The following is a 17374-nucleotide window of genomic DNA, read 5'->3' on the forward strand; positions in this document are numbered from 1 at the left end:
TTCCTTGGAACTTCGATAAAATGTGTGCAACAATGTGGTCTTGCTAAACAGGTGAGGAAACATATGATTGATCCAAGAGGCGGAGAAATGAATGTATAATATCATTGACTAATAGTGGCTGAGGGGCTGCTAGCTGGCGGCTAGAAGCGATGGTAGGAGAATAGTTTTCCCTATGGGATCACCCACTTTTGGTGGGTAACAAAGCCCAAGGATGGAAGGGGTTGGGGCGTTTGCCACTATAACTCTGGGGGTGACTCTATCTTTATCTTGGGGAAAATGTGCTAGGATTGCCAGCCCTTCTTCCACCACATAATCTAGAGCCAAAGGTTTGTCTTGGAATATGGCCTTATTATGGGCCAGCTAGAACCCCCAATGAATAATTAACAAAGTGCTTTAATAGCACAGGTAGTAGGATTTGAAAGGCAACATCTCCAAGCTCCTTCCAGATCTTCCCCAGCCTAGTCACATAAAAGTCCAAGCAACGATCTACAGGATTGCCACACTTGTAAAGTAAACTAACTTTGTATGAATAGTTGTGCAGTTGATTCACCACTCCCTTTGTAGAGAGAGCACCATCCCGGCTCAATCTTGAATTTTTTTTGCATAACATCCCAGGTAGGGGTCTTCTCTTCCATTAACCACCACATAAAGATTCGAGATTTTGCCGCGCATTTTGATTTCCAGATTGGTTACCACAACCAGTTTGGTTCCCCTTAAATTCTAGCCGCGTTTAGTTGAATATAGCCAACTTTTGGAGTGTAAGAGGCAAAAATGGAGATGTTCCAAACTAGCTTGTCTTCCTTGTCTGTTAGTTTTATGTGGCCAACTGTAAGGGCATTTAGGCATTCATTTTGTACTTCATGGTGTCCATTCTCAAACCCCAGTTCTGCTGCCCATTTCCAACCTTGTCTCCATGGAGTTGTAGTTGCAGGATTATCAATATCTGCAAGTTTTGAAAAGCCTCGGTCTTAAAGGGAGTCGATGAGGTGTTGAGGGAGGATGTGCCTCTCACCACAGCGTAGCAGGGGTTCGGATGTAATTCTTAGTTTGTTTTCGTTGCTGACTTTCCAAGGTAGTCCAAAACTAATGAGGTCGAAAGAATTTAGAACCACTCCCCAAATCACTGAGATTTTCACCTGTGGTTTATCCACGCTCCTAAGCCAGTCCTCAAGAGAGCTTGGAACAATGTAATTTTGTGGGACAACATTGGTCCAGAGGCTCTGTGTGGAGATAAGCCTCCTATTGGGAAACAGCTGACCTATTATTATAACTTCTGCAATGGATGTTCCTTCTGGGTCCTGCAGACTCCAGATGGTGTTGCAGATGTTTCTGCCCTTGGCATATGTGTGGAAAATTTTTGTGTTTTCGTCCCCACATTCCAGCTATATAGCCCTCTTTTTAATTGTCACTCTGCTCCCTTTTCTTCGAATAGCACTTTTCTCCTTCTTTCCAGTCTGAGGAGGACCTCTCTTGTATCAGCACTTAGTGAACCCATTCCCCTCTTGTTCTGTAAGAACCTGGATCTGTCTCTCTGCCTCGACCAATTCCTGTTTCAAGATGATCATCCTTTTCTTTGCCCACTGCTTTGTAGTGTATTCAATAGCTTTTAGGCTGGCTTAGAATTCTCCATCCGCTGAGTATCCCTCCTGTGGATCGAAAGCCTTACAATGGTATTGACTAGTGAGAGGAATTCGGCTTCTTTAAGCCATGAGTTAGGCAAGCAAAGGAATTGAATTAAATGTTTTTGATTTACTGGCTTCAAATAGTAGTAACTAGATTTAATATTATTTAAGCAGGCAAATAACTTGTATTAATTTCGAAATTGCTAGTTTTAGTATTGTTTCCTTGGATGGCTTTGGGATTTGAGTTTTAGCTGTATAGGATATTGTTTGCTCTCCTCATCAGTGTGAATGAGTTGTTAATTCTTTTATACCAGGTCTGATTTATTTTTTACTTAAAACAATTTTATAAAAAACCTAGAAAATATTTATCTCAAGTAAATTCTGAATTTGTTTATAAAACAACACATTGATATATTAACTCAGAAAATTAAATTGCAGTGGAAAATATAATGAGAAATCAGACATATAGCAACAGAAATTTCACCCAACTGCAATCTTCCTTCTTTATTAAACTCTGGAAAATTCTGGGTTAGATCCACATCTAAAATACACAGAAATTTTTAGCTGTATGAGAACCTGTAACTCGGCCTCCTGAAATTTAACTTGTCTTCTGGAAATCAGCACCAAGAAATTCTCGGCTTCCTCTGGAGCTGCTCGACCTGCTCACCCATTTCGCAGCCTCCTCAAACATGCTGTAGAACCTGCACAATCGTGGAAATCGGCCTCTCTGGATAATTCAGCCTCTTCCAAATCGGCCCCTTGGCTGCTGTACGTGGCCTCTCCATTTTCTAACTCTACTTCCTTGAATTTCTTCCTCCTGAAATCCTCTCTGCAATCTCTCCTTATTCTCCTCGGTGAAATCGAGCCTTTTGCTTAATCTCCTCGGTCAAATTAAGCCAAAATCATTAACCCTAATCTCCTAAATGACCAATCACTAGGAGTAAATCCTAAGTCTCACTTGAGATCAATGGCTGAGATTATATCTCAGTCACTTAAATAATTTAATTATTTATCCAGATCCTTAAGCTTTGGCCTAATAGTCCACAATAATTGTACTTTTCCCAAGTTAACCTTGGAAAAAAGATGATAAAATCACGTACTTCACCAAGCAAGCACCTAAAGAGGCAATCAAATATCTTCTACATGCTAAGACACTAAGCCAATGTATCTTTCAAGGCTAGAAAAATCAACATGTGTCCATTAGCGCAAGGACAGGTAGGTTTAGCATCTCCCTCTCCCAACCATTTGTTTCTAAATTTTCAACCTTTTAGTTTGTTGGAATAATTTTTCTCTTTTATGCAACGTTTAGTTTCTATTTGTTGTGCATTTCATAAATTATTATTATTTGCAACCATAGGTTATTCTATAAATATGCATTTTACTGCTGAACTAGACTACACTATTGATAAAGCTTGCTGAAATTTACTGTTTTAAATTCCCTTTTTAAGTTTAGTGCATTTCAGCACTTAATTTAGTTGGGAAATTTGAATTTCGAGCGAGTTTGTTGACCTAGGATACCCAACTTAGACTATAAATTTAGGTTACCATCATATTCTTGTTCACTGAAAATTTCTGGTTTAGAATTCTGATTGCATTTTCATCGTTTGTATTCACATTTTACATTCATACGTTTAATTTCAGCATTTGCATTTTTCTTAGCAAGTTATTTGTGCATTTCAATTATGCAGAATCTGAAATCTACAATTCTGTATATTGCATTTATTTTCTGTTATAATTTAATACGTTTTTCAAAAAATTGGCTTTTTTTTTTTCAAAAAAACTTAATTTTCAAAACTCTTTTGAGTTCTGAAAATTGTATACTAGGAGCAAATTTCAGTCCCAAATATTAGGAAAAGAATTATGGAATTTCTTAAATTTTGCGTCAAGAAATTTTTGCATTGTCACTTCTTATTTCCGAATATATTTCTAACATCATTTCTTGAGCACAGACTTCTCATTCACATCGATTTATTTGTTAAATTTCTTAAACTCACATGCAGAATATTAAATAACATTACACTAAGACATCTCTAAATTTCAAATTTGGGAAAAACCTTATAAACTTCAATCAAGTAATCACACGGAGGCTTTCGACTTGATTTTGAGCCTTCCTTACACCTCCCCTAAAAATTACTGTAACAAGATTCCAAATCAACACATTGGTTCAATTGACATCATAGTCACATAAATCTATTTGGACTTAGAATTCATTTCCATAATGACACCCTCCTTGAGCTGGATGGGAAGCAACGTAAAGAGTGAGGAAGTTGTATTGTGGTTAGAGTGGTTAACCTTTCCTAGTTACACCAACTAATACCTTGTGCTCGGGACTTTCACACATTTTATTGGTGTTGCATTTTGCTGTAATAGTACTGAGGGTAAACCCCAGATTATTCAGGGCAGTAGGATAGGTCAACTATTGGGCTCAAAGCCATTACAACAAGTTATGATTGTCTGTATTGTGTGAGACTTTTTGCTTATTTCATCACTGCAATGACATAGTTCAAGATAATTACTGAAAACCAGAGCTTTGACTAGTGAACTATTTATACAATGCCTGGAGCTGTCGTCTTTGCGTAGCAATGAGAAACATTCTGCCAGGCTGGGTTTTGTTTATGCTAACGATAGTTTTGCTTTCATATATAAAATCTTGATACGAAGGGACTATAATCTATGCTGCAGGAGTGTATATTCAAGTGAGAATACTATGTGTGGAGTGCATTCCAACGAATATTCTGAGGAATTTGAAGGTCATTGGTTGGGAAGGTATGGCATTTTGTTTCATTGTTGTTCAGTGGCTTTGAGTACTGTACCATATTCATCCTTTTTTGTTCAGTCCCATTGACCTACCATATGGTTTTTTGTTGTACATTTATATAATTATTGTATGTTATCTATGTTAAAACACCATTTTGTGCTTCAATGCTTGTTTATTCAGAAAGCTTCTTTCAAATGGTTTGCGTATCTTTACTTATTTGTATACAAAAGCTGTAGTTATACACGGCAACCCATCTTTCAGCAAACCATGGGAAATTTATAAATTCACGTAAATAGCATGAATGATCATATTTCCACATGTAGCAAGAAGGCTTCTTTAATGAGAAGACTGAAATGCTTCAAAAATACGTGCTCATTTCACTCAAGATGTATAAATTGGTAAGAAACATTCAAGATGAGAGTGATTTGGGAACAATGGCATCAGGCAGTGGCATGTTAAGTTTGATTGCATTGAACCAATCACCAGTGAATGATGGCAGGCTTTGGAGCAGTAAAATTCATTCCATTGTTGAAACTTGAAAAGTATCAAATAGGAGTATGTTATGAACATAAATATATAAAATAATATAATTAAATAATGCATAAATAGAAATTAGTATAATGCAAGGATATATCTCAAAGGATATGACTTCATGAAAGGATATCTCGCTGAGGGTATGCGTAGTATATATATACACACTCATTGTCTTCCATCATATCAATTTTACTCAAACATTTATATGTATTATTATTCATCCTTATGGATAATCGTTCAATGATGTTAACGTTAATGGCAACATCATCTTTGAACACTCTTAATATTTGTCTAATGAAGCATTGATTGGAAGCACCACTGGTCAAGAAGCCCTAGAAGGATGAAAAGCTCCTGCAGCGTGGTCATGATGCCGCGCTTTTGGATAAGAAGTTTAGTATTTCTGCAAGCAAGGTCATGTTCATTTGATTCTCCTCGTGCCGATTCCAACAGTAGGTGACACGCCCCAATAACTCCTCATGGTTCAGGATATATGCTCAATCAAAGTTTGTGCCTCAAATATATGGTCAAGGAGCCCGAAAATTGATATTGAAAGTTAGTTTGGTGACTGGAAAAATGTTGAACTAAATTTGATTATTATGTGTGGTTTTATTTGCCCACCAAATAGCGATTATTTTAGGCCCCATCAGGCTTTAAAAGGAAGCCTAAAATAATAATTCTCTATTTGTCAAAGTCGACCTAAAAAGGGTAGTTAAAAATTGGCTCCAAAAATTTGAAGTTGAAAATTAAAATTTCATAGTTGACAGGTTAGCTCCATGAATTTAGGCCATGTGAGCCCCTCTAGAAACCCCCCTCCTTCACTATAAATTGAGGACTCATTTCCTCCTCAAATCATCACTCGTTCACCCAGATCTTATGATGTTATCTTCTGAGGCCGGGTGCAAAATGAGTACTCTTATGCAGGAGGCCGAATTTCGGAGATAATTTCTGGGCTTTAGTTGTTATTCTCTTCTGTGTTGATTTGAGTCTATTCTGAGGTATGTTACACTGATTTTTTGGGGCTTCATCTTTCATCTTTCGCGGGGGTTCTTCTGGATAAACATTGCAATTCTGTGATTTATCTCGCACTGCTCAAGGGGTTAATCCTTGATGTCTGCCTGAAGTTTGGCCCTGTTCCCCTGAGGCTGTTCGCACTTGCTCTGATGTCTTTTTGAGGAAGTTTCCTGAGGTTTGGTTCTCCTTTCCTGAGGCTCATTTCAGATGAATTGAGACTGCTTTAAAGCTACCGTTAAGGGCAGTTCTCGGACCTATCTCAAGAACTTTATCGGACTCTTTTCATGACATAGATTGGAGTCTATTCGGACCTCTGTTACAGGGTATTGAAAGGGTTGTTCCGTGGATTATTTCTCTGTGGCAATTCGCTGGTTAATTCATGACTGTCTTGCACTTTGTATGATTCCTTTCTGACAACAGTTACGATGGCCTATAAGCCTGATCTTGGCTCTCTATAACAGAATTTTTGAAGCATGTCAAGGACCCCTTTTCTGAGGCAATATTCAAGATTAGTTTCTAAGATTGCATTAAGGCCACTTAAGGATAAATTCAGATTGTGAAGTCAAGATCTGAGGCATGTTGATCTCCTTTTCGAGTTGTCTTTAGTGCGAATTTTTGGAAGCTTTTCCGGTGGGTTTTTTCCGGTCTAATTTCTCTAAAATCTGGCAGGAATTTATTGAAATCACAAGCTTGATGGGTAACCCATGCACAATCGAAGTGCCCTAGGGGTTTTTCAGGGTGCTGAATTCATATATACAGTCAAAAAACCAGTTTAAATAACACAAATTAAAATTTCACCTCCAAATTTTTCGCTGGATTCCAGCACTGTAAAGTCCAAAAAGTCACACTAAAGACAACTTCTCTCCTTTTGGAATAGTTGAAAACCTAATTTGGAAACCCTTCAGTGAACAATTTCGTTCTCTTTTGAAGGAATATTTTAGGGTTTTCTGAGGCCACTTTTCATTTTTCCTGAGGCTTTTGGACAGCACTCCTGTGGCAGCTTTTTTTTTTTTTCAAGTCTTTTTCAGAAGCAGTTCCAAACACCTTTTCAAGGTCAAGGAAGACCATGGATCAAACAAGGCCTGTGTTGAAGTATAGAACTTTTAATATCAGTGCCATCAGTGGTATTACTTTGACAACGGGAAAGGGCAGGACTTACTTTGCGATATCTCCAAGTTGGAATCTGGACCACATTGTGACAAGGCAAGCTGTGTATTTCTGAGGTATTTTTGCATACTTAAGGGCTGATCCGAGAAGCTATTTCAAAGTGTCAGTCAAATTGTTCAAGGTTGAGTTGTGACAAGATTTTTTTGAGGCCTGTATAAGGGCTTACCAGAGAGGTGAAGCTTGGACCTATTGTTTGATGGCATTAGTGACATCTTCATGTGTCAAACTCTGAATTAAGGCATCTTCAAGGGCGAAAGAAATCTATGGCAGATAATTTTGATCATTGACATGCACTTGATGTTAAAGTCTTATATTGCTTTATAAGTGTAATTGAGGAATGCACTGCTTCACTGTTTATTGCCATAAGTGTAATTGTGTCACTGCTGCTCTTTATATATGCTACTGATCCTGCTAGTTTAACTGAGTTTGCATGGTGACATATGGTTGAGCTAGAATTGACCAGTTAGGGCTTGATGCACTGTTAATGTTGAGAAATCAAGGGTATTGTAGATTAGGGTTTGATTCCTCTTACTTGATAATTACTTGTGATATTTGTTGGTGATTAATTATTTTATTATATCTTCTTCATCAAGCAATTACCAAAACCATAAAGTACATGAAGATCACAAGAACAAAAGAACCCAAGGTGTAGGCTCCAAGCCAGGGGAAAACCCTTCCAAGGGGAAAACCCAGAAAATTCTTCTCTTCTTATAGAATTAGTTCAAAGTGCAGCATTCAAGACCCAAAGACCAATATCAAGACCTCCTCAAGCACCAAGTTAGCCCTTCAAAGAATGCTTCCCCAAAATTTCGCACATGTGAACAAGAGATGACAAAAATAGAGATAATTCCTTCTTGCTTGCCCTTGCTCTTCTCCTTGACATTCACACTTTTTCTACTTCTCTTGCTTGTAGATCAAACTTGTGAGTGTGTGTCCAAAAGAGGGCGGAGTTTCTCCTATATATAGCCTCTTAATGTGGTAGAATTAGGCCTCCTTTAGGCAAGCTTCTCTTTGGAAGGGGGGCGGACTTGGTCTTAGGGTCAAATAAACTCTTCTAGACTCGAAACTAATATTTTTCTTTTGATTACAAATTGCCCAAAAGGGACTTTGACTCATGATAAGATTTCTTATTGACTCAAGAAACCCTACAAGCATGCAGAACATGCTTATCTAGAGAAATAATAATAATAATAATGGCTTTTTCTTTTTCTTTTCTTTTTAATAAATTTACATTGATACAAGTACAAATATAATTATGAAGACCGATCCTACTTAATTTTTTCTAACAGTTAAGAGTATCTTCAATCACCACTGATTAGAATATTGCTAAGATTTGACAGAGGCACATATATCTTGAGTAAGAGCTATTGAGATCGGGTTCATGCAGGGTTTGTAGTGTTGAGCTACTGAGGCTGCTAATTCTTGTTCATGAGCATTTGATTTTGTACTACTGCTGTACAAGTATAACACAAGCTAAGATTTAAGAACACTGGTCTAAGCATTATTGCGGGCAAATTGGCAGAGCGAGTATAATTGTGTTGACGAGGTGTTGCAGATAACAAGAATTGTTTGTTGTTGAGTTCTATTGATGCAAATGCAAAAGTATATTACTGTTAGGGTTAGATAATTTGAGTATGAATTGTGAAGCTGGGAGTTTCATTGATCTTATTATTTTGTGTATCCTAAGTGTTGAAAAATGCAACAAGAAATTCTCAATTTGATTTTGCCTTGATTAAATTGAGAAAATTCGAATTTCCACATTAGCAGACAACTTGGATGTAGTTAACTTGTCTGACATGGCTTGTGTCACCCATTTTACTTGGTAAATTCGAGTTGGAGGAGTTATAGTTCAGTTAAGCACGTGTGATTGCTAATTTGTAGCAATCAAGGTCAGTTATTTCAAGTTGTTTTCAATTAAACTAGTTCCAACTATTGGAGGAACTAATGGAAGGTCATTTGTTCAGTAGGACTTTAGTTAAACTCAGTGATCATTCAATTAACCGATCAATCAACCCAAAATAGCTAGTGCATGCAGAGAATTCGAGTTCCCCAGTTGTGGTGGAGATTCCAAGGCAATGTAACATCAGTTCTAGACTAGTCTTGAGTGTACAAGTGTTGCATGCAGTCAAATGATCAACCTTGGGAATTGTGCAATCCATTTTGGAGAAATTCCTAAATAATAGGGGCCTAATTTTTCAAAGAATTGTGCAAGGAAATAGGGGCTCAAGCAGAGGCAGAAATTGACTAAGTCTGGGTCAGAGCTTCTCAGTGAGCAGAGAGATAGGTTATTCACTTGCAGGTTGTGCTCAGTTGAGCAAAGCAATTGTAATACATCTCTATTCATCATATTAATGCACGCAGACATTGGGGTTTTTAGCAGTTTGCTTTCCCGCGGAAAAAATACAGTGTGCATGTGTGTTATTTCTAATTGCATGTTTGTGATTGATGTTCTAAATTGTGAATTGAATTCCGTAGAGCAGTAGAGTAGGTTTGTGTCTTGTGATTTTGATTAAAATTTCATGAGCAGTTGCAAATCTACACCATAATTTCTACATGGTATCAAAGCAGGATTCACATTAGAGTAGGAATTTCGAAGTTGTTTCTCAGAAGGTTTGAATTTGCAGTTCAATGTAGCAGGATCTCTTCAAAGCTGAGAAGATGATCTTCAAAAGGCTGAGACTAGAGTATGCCTTGGAAAGTACCTCTAATTTCATCGCATGGAAGGATCGCATGGAGGTGGTATTGGATGACAATGGATTGCTAGAACCTTGCTTAGTGGAAGAAATATGTAACGAAGGTGAGGAGAATAATATTGGAGCGAGTACGGAACCACATTGTCACCAATCTCCATGGGAAATAAACTCCTTATACAATGTGACAGGCACTAACAGATCTGTTCCAGAATAGTAGTGACCACAAGAAGCTGGTGCTCATGGATAAACTTTGAAATATCAAGATGTAGAAGAATGACACTATCTCACAATATTTGAGCAGGTTCACACAAGTTTGTGATGAGCTTACAAGAGTTGGTGTTACTCTTTTAGATGATGATTTGGTAAGCCTAGCCTTTCTAGGCTTTGCCAAGAGCTGGCATAGCTACCAAGATTCGATGAACGGGAGGGAGAAATTACCGAATTGGGGACGCTTATGGTCCGATTTGGTATAGGAGGAAATAAGGCGGAATACCAGATGGAACTTCATCCAAGGGCGAGGATGGAGAAAAATTTGCTTTGGTTGGAATCGGAAAGAAGGGAAAAGAGAATAAATCCAAATCAAAACAGAATCCAGCCAAGGGGGCAAGAAGAAAGATTTGTCCAAAATTGAATGCTTCCATTGCCATGAATTCGGGAACTATGGCACAAAGTGTTTACACAAAAAGGCAAGCAAGAAGACCTCAAGAGGAGTAGTAGGTGAAGCCTTGGCTTCACAGTTTGAGCTTAACTTAACCCTTATGGCATGCATGGCCAACACCGTGATGGGGAGCGTGTGGTACTTGGACTCAGGGGCGTTGTTCCACATGACAAGGTGTGGAGAGATTTTCAGTGACCCGGAGGAGAAAGATTTGCAGACGCACATTGAGATGGGGGACGAAAAAAGGTATAGTGCAATCGAGATCGTTACATTCACCTTTCAGAGGAAGTCGGGCTCCCCTCCTAGACTTAAGGATGTCATATTTGTTTTGGGCCTAAAGTTTTTTTTTTGTTCTTTGTTTCTAATTGTTCTTCTTTTATCTTTGTTGCAGTTTGGGAAGACTGTGGTTATGATGTGATCTTCAGCAAAGGGAAATCATTCCTGAGACACATAGCCATGGGACAAGTGAAGCAGATCGGGGTTCGTGTGAAGAACTTGTATAAGCTAGATGTGGAAGATTGTGCTGCATTAAGCACTAAGGCAGAGAAAGTGCATGGGCGCGATAAGACTTGGCCATTTGCATCATGGCGCCTTGAATATTATGCAGCAAATAACCACTGGCCTCCCCAAAGGAGCACTTGAGTAGCAGGATGTATGCAAAGGATGTACCTTGGGGAAGTACACAAAATCCACATTCCATGATCGAGACAACAAAGCACATGCAGTCCTTGAAAGGATCCACTCTGATGTCTGTGGACCTTTCTCGACAACCTCCACTGCTAGACACAAATATTTTGTCATTTTTATTGATGACTTCTCACAGAAGTGCTAGATCTTCTTCATGTGGAAGAAAGATGAGACATTCTCCAAGTTCGTAGAATTCAAGGCATTGGTTGAGAAAGAAATTGACAAGAAGGTGAAGGCTCTCAAGAGTGATAATGGAGGTGAGTACATGTCGAATGAATTTAAAAATTTCTGTGCGAAAGAAGGCATCATTCAGTGAGAGTTAACAACACCCCAAAGCAGTCTATTTATAGAACCAGAGTCCTTATCGGATTTTGGGCGTGATTACATCGGAGGAGGCTTTCTTGGGAAGGAATCTGGATGGTGCGAACAGAGTTCGTATTTAAGTCAAATACTCCAGAAGACTTGGAATATGTAGATCTCCATTGAAGATACTAGATTATATATTAAAATGTATGAATGAGAATATGATACAAATGAGAGTGAGGGCCGCTTATATACCCTAGGCAGGTGCCCCTTCATGGAAGGACACATCACATTTAGACATGCCTCTTAATTCATAACATTGCCTTCCTCAAAAAGCTTTTTCCTCGAAGCTTACTGATGAAAAGGTTTGATCTTTTTTTAATTTTTAATTTTTATTTTTTTCGAATGTCTTCTTGTCTCAGAACTGTCATCTTTTTTAAACAGGATGATATGATTCTCTAAGTGATAAACAAAACTGTCGCACTGAGAATGGATCTGACCATCCTAAATTAATCTTTTGTGGAATCTTGTGGTTACTGGATACTTCATGTGAATTGTTATCACAAGACTGAATTGTACTGACATTAGTAGTCTTCGGAACATAAGTTTGTTGTTTATGTTTAGAGTGATACAAATTCGTAGATTGATTGAGATGTCTGTTCTTATGATTCAGATGTAGATAAGGAGTTCTTTTGGTTTGTCTTTCTCCTATCATGTGTGTGGCAATATTCTAATTTACTTCAGGTTACAATGTTGTTGAGTTGGTTACAGAACCTTCAGGTGGGATGTTTATCATCTAAACTGTAACATCTAGGTGCATCTTTTCTTCAACCGGTTTGCCTTCTTCTTGAGTTATGATATGATAAGTATTTATTCCTTTCTCTTCAACTTGGATTTCTACATGTGATGTTTCCTTCTCGATAAGCTGTTGTACCTTGTTTTCCAATGACTTCTTGTCCTTTTTAAGCTTCTTAATTTGCGTTAGTAGTTTTTCACTATGGTCTTTAAGCCGAGAAACTTCTTCATTTTTTTCAACAGTGATTTTTCAACTTCTCTTTGCATATTTTGTAGTACTTTTTTACCCTCTTGAAAAATTACTTTTGTGATATCTAGTACGTCTTCTGGTATTATTGAATTCGGCTTCATTGTAACATCTTGTACTGTTATTTTTTTCTTTTTGTAAGAACATGTCAAAAACTTCTTCTTCGTATTCATGATGAAGGAACCTAGTGTTTCCATCCAGAATGAACCTAAAATAATGTCACCTTGATCGCTCCATAGGTTTTGAACTGAGAATTGTGATATGAATGTATAATCTCCAATGTTTAATTGTAAATTGGTTATTTCATATTTTTGTTGTCATAACAGTCTAATTTTTCGATTATATTTGACTCGAGAATCACTAATTGGTTTACGATTTTAGGTTTTATATAATTTCTACCTTTGGCTGGCAAGATAACGATAGTAACATCTTTTCGCGCAATAGACCCTTTAATTCTAAATAACACTGAGGCATAGTTATATTTAGTTTCCGGGAATCTTCCAGCCTTCATTTCTGTATTAGGCTCCATTTTGCTTCTTTAGGATGAACTTAGGGTTTTAAAAGTAACCCCTTATTTTCTATAAATCCTTAAAATAACTTTACTTAATGAGTAATTTGATAGTGATTCAACTTGGTCTCTTTTGATATATATTTTTCTTATAATTTCTTTTATGCTTCAATTTTTTTTTAAACACCTTGTATTATAGTTTTCCTTGAAATGTAGAGAATTAAATTATTATTATTATTATTTTTTTTTAATTGCCCCTTTTTTTTAAATAATATAACACCTTGATCTTCTATTAATTTATACATTTAAATAATATTTTCTCTTTATAAATATTATTGAAGTTTAACCTTTCGGATGTATAAACTCTTCCTTTTTATCTTTTTAGATCCTTGACCCGTTTTGTTTTTTCTTTTTCTATTCAATGGGTGGAACCGTGATCGGTGCAACACTTTGATTTTTATTTTTTTAATTGTACGGTTCAAATGGAATGGAATATAATTAACCCGAAAACAATTTCCTATAAACAACACCAACCGTTGTACGAAAATGTGAATGGTAGGCCAAGACCAACAAGAAACCTACTATGAGATGTCTGATGCCCCTGTCGAGAGCCTGTGGTCCAACATAGATGAGAGGAAAATGGAGGAGGGGTGGTGGGATCTATGCGGTGGTGTGGGTAGCGACAGTTTTGGCGTCTGCCGTCTGCCAACGATTTTGGAGTGTTTTGTCGGACTGCGGCGTGAGGGATCAGGGTGAGACGACGGAGCAAGGAAGACAGTCAACTGCTGGTGGTTAATCTGTTGGTAGTGGCTTCAGACAGCGCGAGCGGTCTGGACGATAGCAACGACAACGATTAGTTGCAGGGGGGTTATGGAGGAAGATGCTTGATACGGCGGGTTCGTTGGATGGTGGTGAGGTACGCTATTAAGGATGATGGCACAGAGAAACGACTGCAGTTTGAAGTGTCTGCGACTGTAAAATAAGCTGTGGTGGCTCTAGCGGCGACAACACCACTGCAGTGTGCGGCGCAGACGAATTATTTTTCATGCGCGGGCAAGTAAAGTGGAGTTGGTTGTGTTAGGGGCAGTGTCGGTAGTGGCTTGAATTACACGACATGCACAGGTAAAATCGTATAGACAGGATTGTATGCCTCGATAATGTCGACGAATTTCGGCTGTAGGTAATATATATAATACTTTTTTGTTTTTAATTTATTTATCTAATTTTTTGTTTACGAATTTTTATTATTATTATTATTATTTTTTTTTTTTTTTTTTTTTTTTGTTATGTAATTTTTTTTGTTTTTCTTAATTAATTAATTAATTATTTATTTTTACTTAATGGCCAAGGGCTTGATGAAAATGGAGAAACTCCAACTTGAGAGTGAAACGCTTCAATTGCGACGACAACAAGGTTGACGAATTCCGACAGCCAAAGACCAGATTAGATTGGCTCTGAGCAGCAGTTGCGGCTAGAGGATCAAACAACTGTAATACCAATGGTGCGAAAAAAGTTCGTACTTAAGTCCAATACTCCAGAAGACTTGGAATATGCAGATCTCCATTGAAGATACAAAAATATATATTATAATGTATGAATGAGAATATGATACAAATGAGAGTGAGGGCCTGCTTATATACCCTAGGCAGGTGCCTCTTCATGGAAGGTCATGTCCCGTTTAGACATGCCTCTTCAATACTAATTACTGATTAACTAATCATTCTACAATTACCTTCATTATTTATATTTATATTATTTATATATATTTTATTCATAACACCGGATGTGTCGCACTTCAGGATTTTTGGAGCCTCTATTTACTGCCATGTCTCTAAAGAATCAAGGAAGAAGCTTGAGCCGACAATAGAATTGGGGGTTTTTGTTGGTTACACAGAAACTCCCCACAACTACCGTGTGTAGCTTCCATCCCTTAGAATGACAGTGGTGCGAAGGGATGTAAAGTTTGATGAGGAGAAAGCCATGCCGTGTTGTCATGAGAGGGAGCTTCAGATCCCACTAGAAGAGGAGCTTTTAGCTCCAAAGGAGGGGCCTCAGGAAGTTGTGGAGCAACCGCAAGTTGAGGAGCAGAGGGTGGAGAAATTCACTCAAGCAAAACCATCCAGAGAAGGCAGGAAAAGGGTCAGTGAAGCTGATATATTAGTGTAGGATGCGAGGGAGAATGTGGGAGCTCCTTCAAATTTGCGCAAACACAGAAGGTCATCTAATCAATACACTGGGTACATAGCGCTAATGATTGAGCTTGTAGAGACTGAGCCATTCTCTTTCAAGGAAGCAGTAGAGCACCCCGTATGGGTTGATGCATTGGTGGAAGAGTACGAATCCATTGTAAAGAATAGTGTTTGGGGCATGGTCCCTATTATTGATCAAACTAGTGGGGGTCCTAAAAGGGGATTCTTGAAGGGATACTACTAGGCTAAGGGAGACAAATGGAGCGATAGCCCAGTGTCACCACGATTAAGGCTCCCCGCTCTTTACGGACTTTCACTGATGGGTGGAGACTCGTTATGATGAGGATGAGGATCACTAAATGGATAGACCAATGATAGGGTGAGGGGTGATCCTAGAAGCCTATTCACAAGAGAGGCTCAAATATGTGGCTTTGTTTGCTTTGGAGGTAAGGTTTAAAGTTCTCAAGGAAGGCCATAAGGGGAACTTCAAAGTTTAGGTTTACGGTATGTATCTTATAACAGAGGTTCCTAGACCTTGAAATTCTTGTGAAAGCTTGGATTCACAATGATCCTTGAAGAATTACCCTTAGTGTATGGGATCACACGGGACTAAGTGGACTCGGGTTAGGTCAAGGGGTTAGGGGTTAGCAACCAATGATATACTTGACCTAATCAAGGGGGAGAAGGGGATCAAGGAAGGAATTCTCAATAAAAGATAATTGATTGATTCCAGTGAGGTTTCTAGCCTAAGGAAACCAGGGACAAGAATCAGTCTTCAAGCTAGGGCTTGCAATATCTGAAGATCCTACTATCATAATTTCATGAAATTTAGAGGTTTTCTTGAGGACACACCAATGCAGTTGTGGACCAAAAATCGAAGTGTTTGGATGGCTAGATTGTGAGATAGTTGATGCCCTAGGTGACCTATGTAGGTTAGACCTAGAAAAGAGGGGAAGGTGAAAGGAATAAGCTTTAAGGTGATCACCTTTGGGTGGACTATTGCCTAATCCTTTGGGGAGATTAGAGTCAGGTAGAATTATGACTATGGACCTTTGAATTTTCTAGGTCAAGGAGGCCTCAAAGACAACTTCGCTTGGCACTAGGGTAGCAACAAAAAAAGCTTCAAAGACTTTATACTTCGTTTTGCAAGATAAATGGCTTATCAAGATGAATTTTAGTAATGAAACATCCCTAGGAACATTCATTCATTATACATGGCCCATACATGAAGCATTCACTATCCAGAAACAAAATTTCCACAACTTCGCATAAGAGATGCAACAAATAAGCCCTAGTATAACGAAATCCCAACAACAATGTATGTGACAAAATTAGAAAGAAAGAATAGCATTAAAATGTACTTACATGTATAAGAATATATCCAACCATCCAAAAAATTTGCCATCAAGAAGCTCCAAGACATATGAAAATTATCCAAACATCAAAATTCATTCCATGCTCCAAAAATTCGTCCTCCAAGAAGGATAGCGAAAATCTCTAAAGAGATATAAGTTGCAAATCCAAGTGATGATCAAAATGAATTCATGTCTCTCCTATTTATACACTCATTAGGAGTTTGAATTACATAATTTGAGCCTACATTAGCCCATCAACTAAAAATAATGTGCAAATAACTATCTATTGGTGACAAGTCCACCAAAGTAGCTCATAAACAAAATAATAAATGTGCAAATAACTATCTATTGGTGACAAGCCCACCAAAGTAGCTCATAAACAAAATAATAAATGTGCAAATAACTATCTATTGGTGACAGGCCCACCAAAGTAGCTCATAAACAAAATAATAAGCCTCCCAAGAGGTTGAATAATTAATAATGCATATTGTTGGGCTCTCTAAGAGGTCTGGTGAAGTCCATAAGTGCCAAAATGATGAATTCGACTTCCAAAAGTAATGGACAAGGGGTTGTTCCCTTGTTCTCCCCATAATAAACTTGTGGTGCTCACAATGGCTGTGAGAGCACACAAGTGACCTCATGGGTCTCCAAGTGAGTTGAAGATGGCTGTTGTCCATCTGTAAGGTCTCAGATGATGGCGTAAGTGATGCCACATCAACATACAAGTCCTAGGTCATTTGCCAAGTGCATGGTGCATCTGTGGGGCTGGCTGGGCAAAGGTGAACGAGGTGCATCTTCCTTGTCTAATAGGTGAATCTCGAGCAATCTCTGAACATCTCTGGGGATC

The 17374-nt window shown here is 38.1% G+C and overlaps 1 protein-coding gene across 4 annotated transcripts in view; it reads left to right on the top strand.

The window, feature by feature from the left end:
* The window catches only part of LOC149138769 (uncharacterized), a 264909-nt gene that overhangs the window by 88767 nt on the left and 158768 nt on the right, over positions 1-17374 (top strand). For all 4 annotated transcript variants that reach the window (XM_089450134.1, XM_089450131.1, XM_089450133.1 and 1 more), the window contains exon 8: positions 4305-4388. In XM_089450134.1, coding sequence (XP_089306260.1) covers positions 4305-4388 — 84 coding nt within the window. The remainder of the gene's footprint in view (positions 1-4304; positions 4389-17374) is intronic.

The sequence above is a fragment of the Pinus tabuliformis genome, chromosome X (assembly GCF_031772625.1).
Source record: "Pinus tabuliformis cultivar Carrire ecotype Pingquan chromosome X, CPIR1, whole genome shotgun sequence".
Lineage (NCBI taxonomy): Eukaryota > Viridiplantae > Streptophyta > Pinopsida > Pinales > Pinaceae > Pinus > Pinus tabuliformis.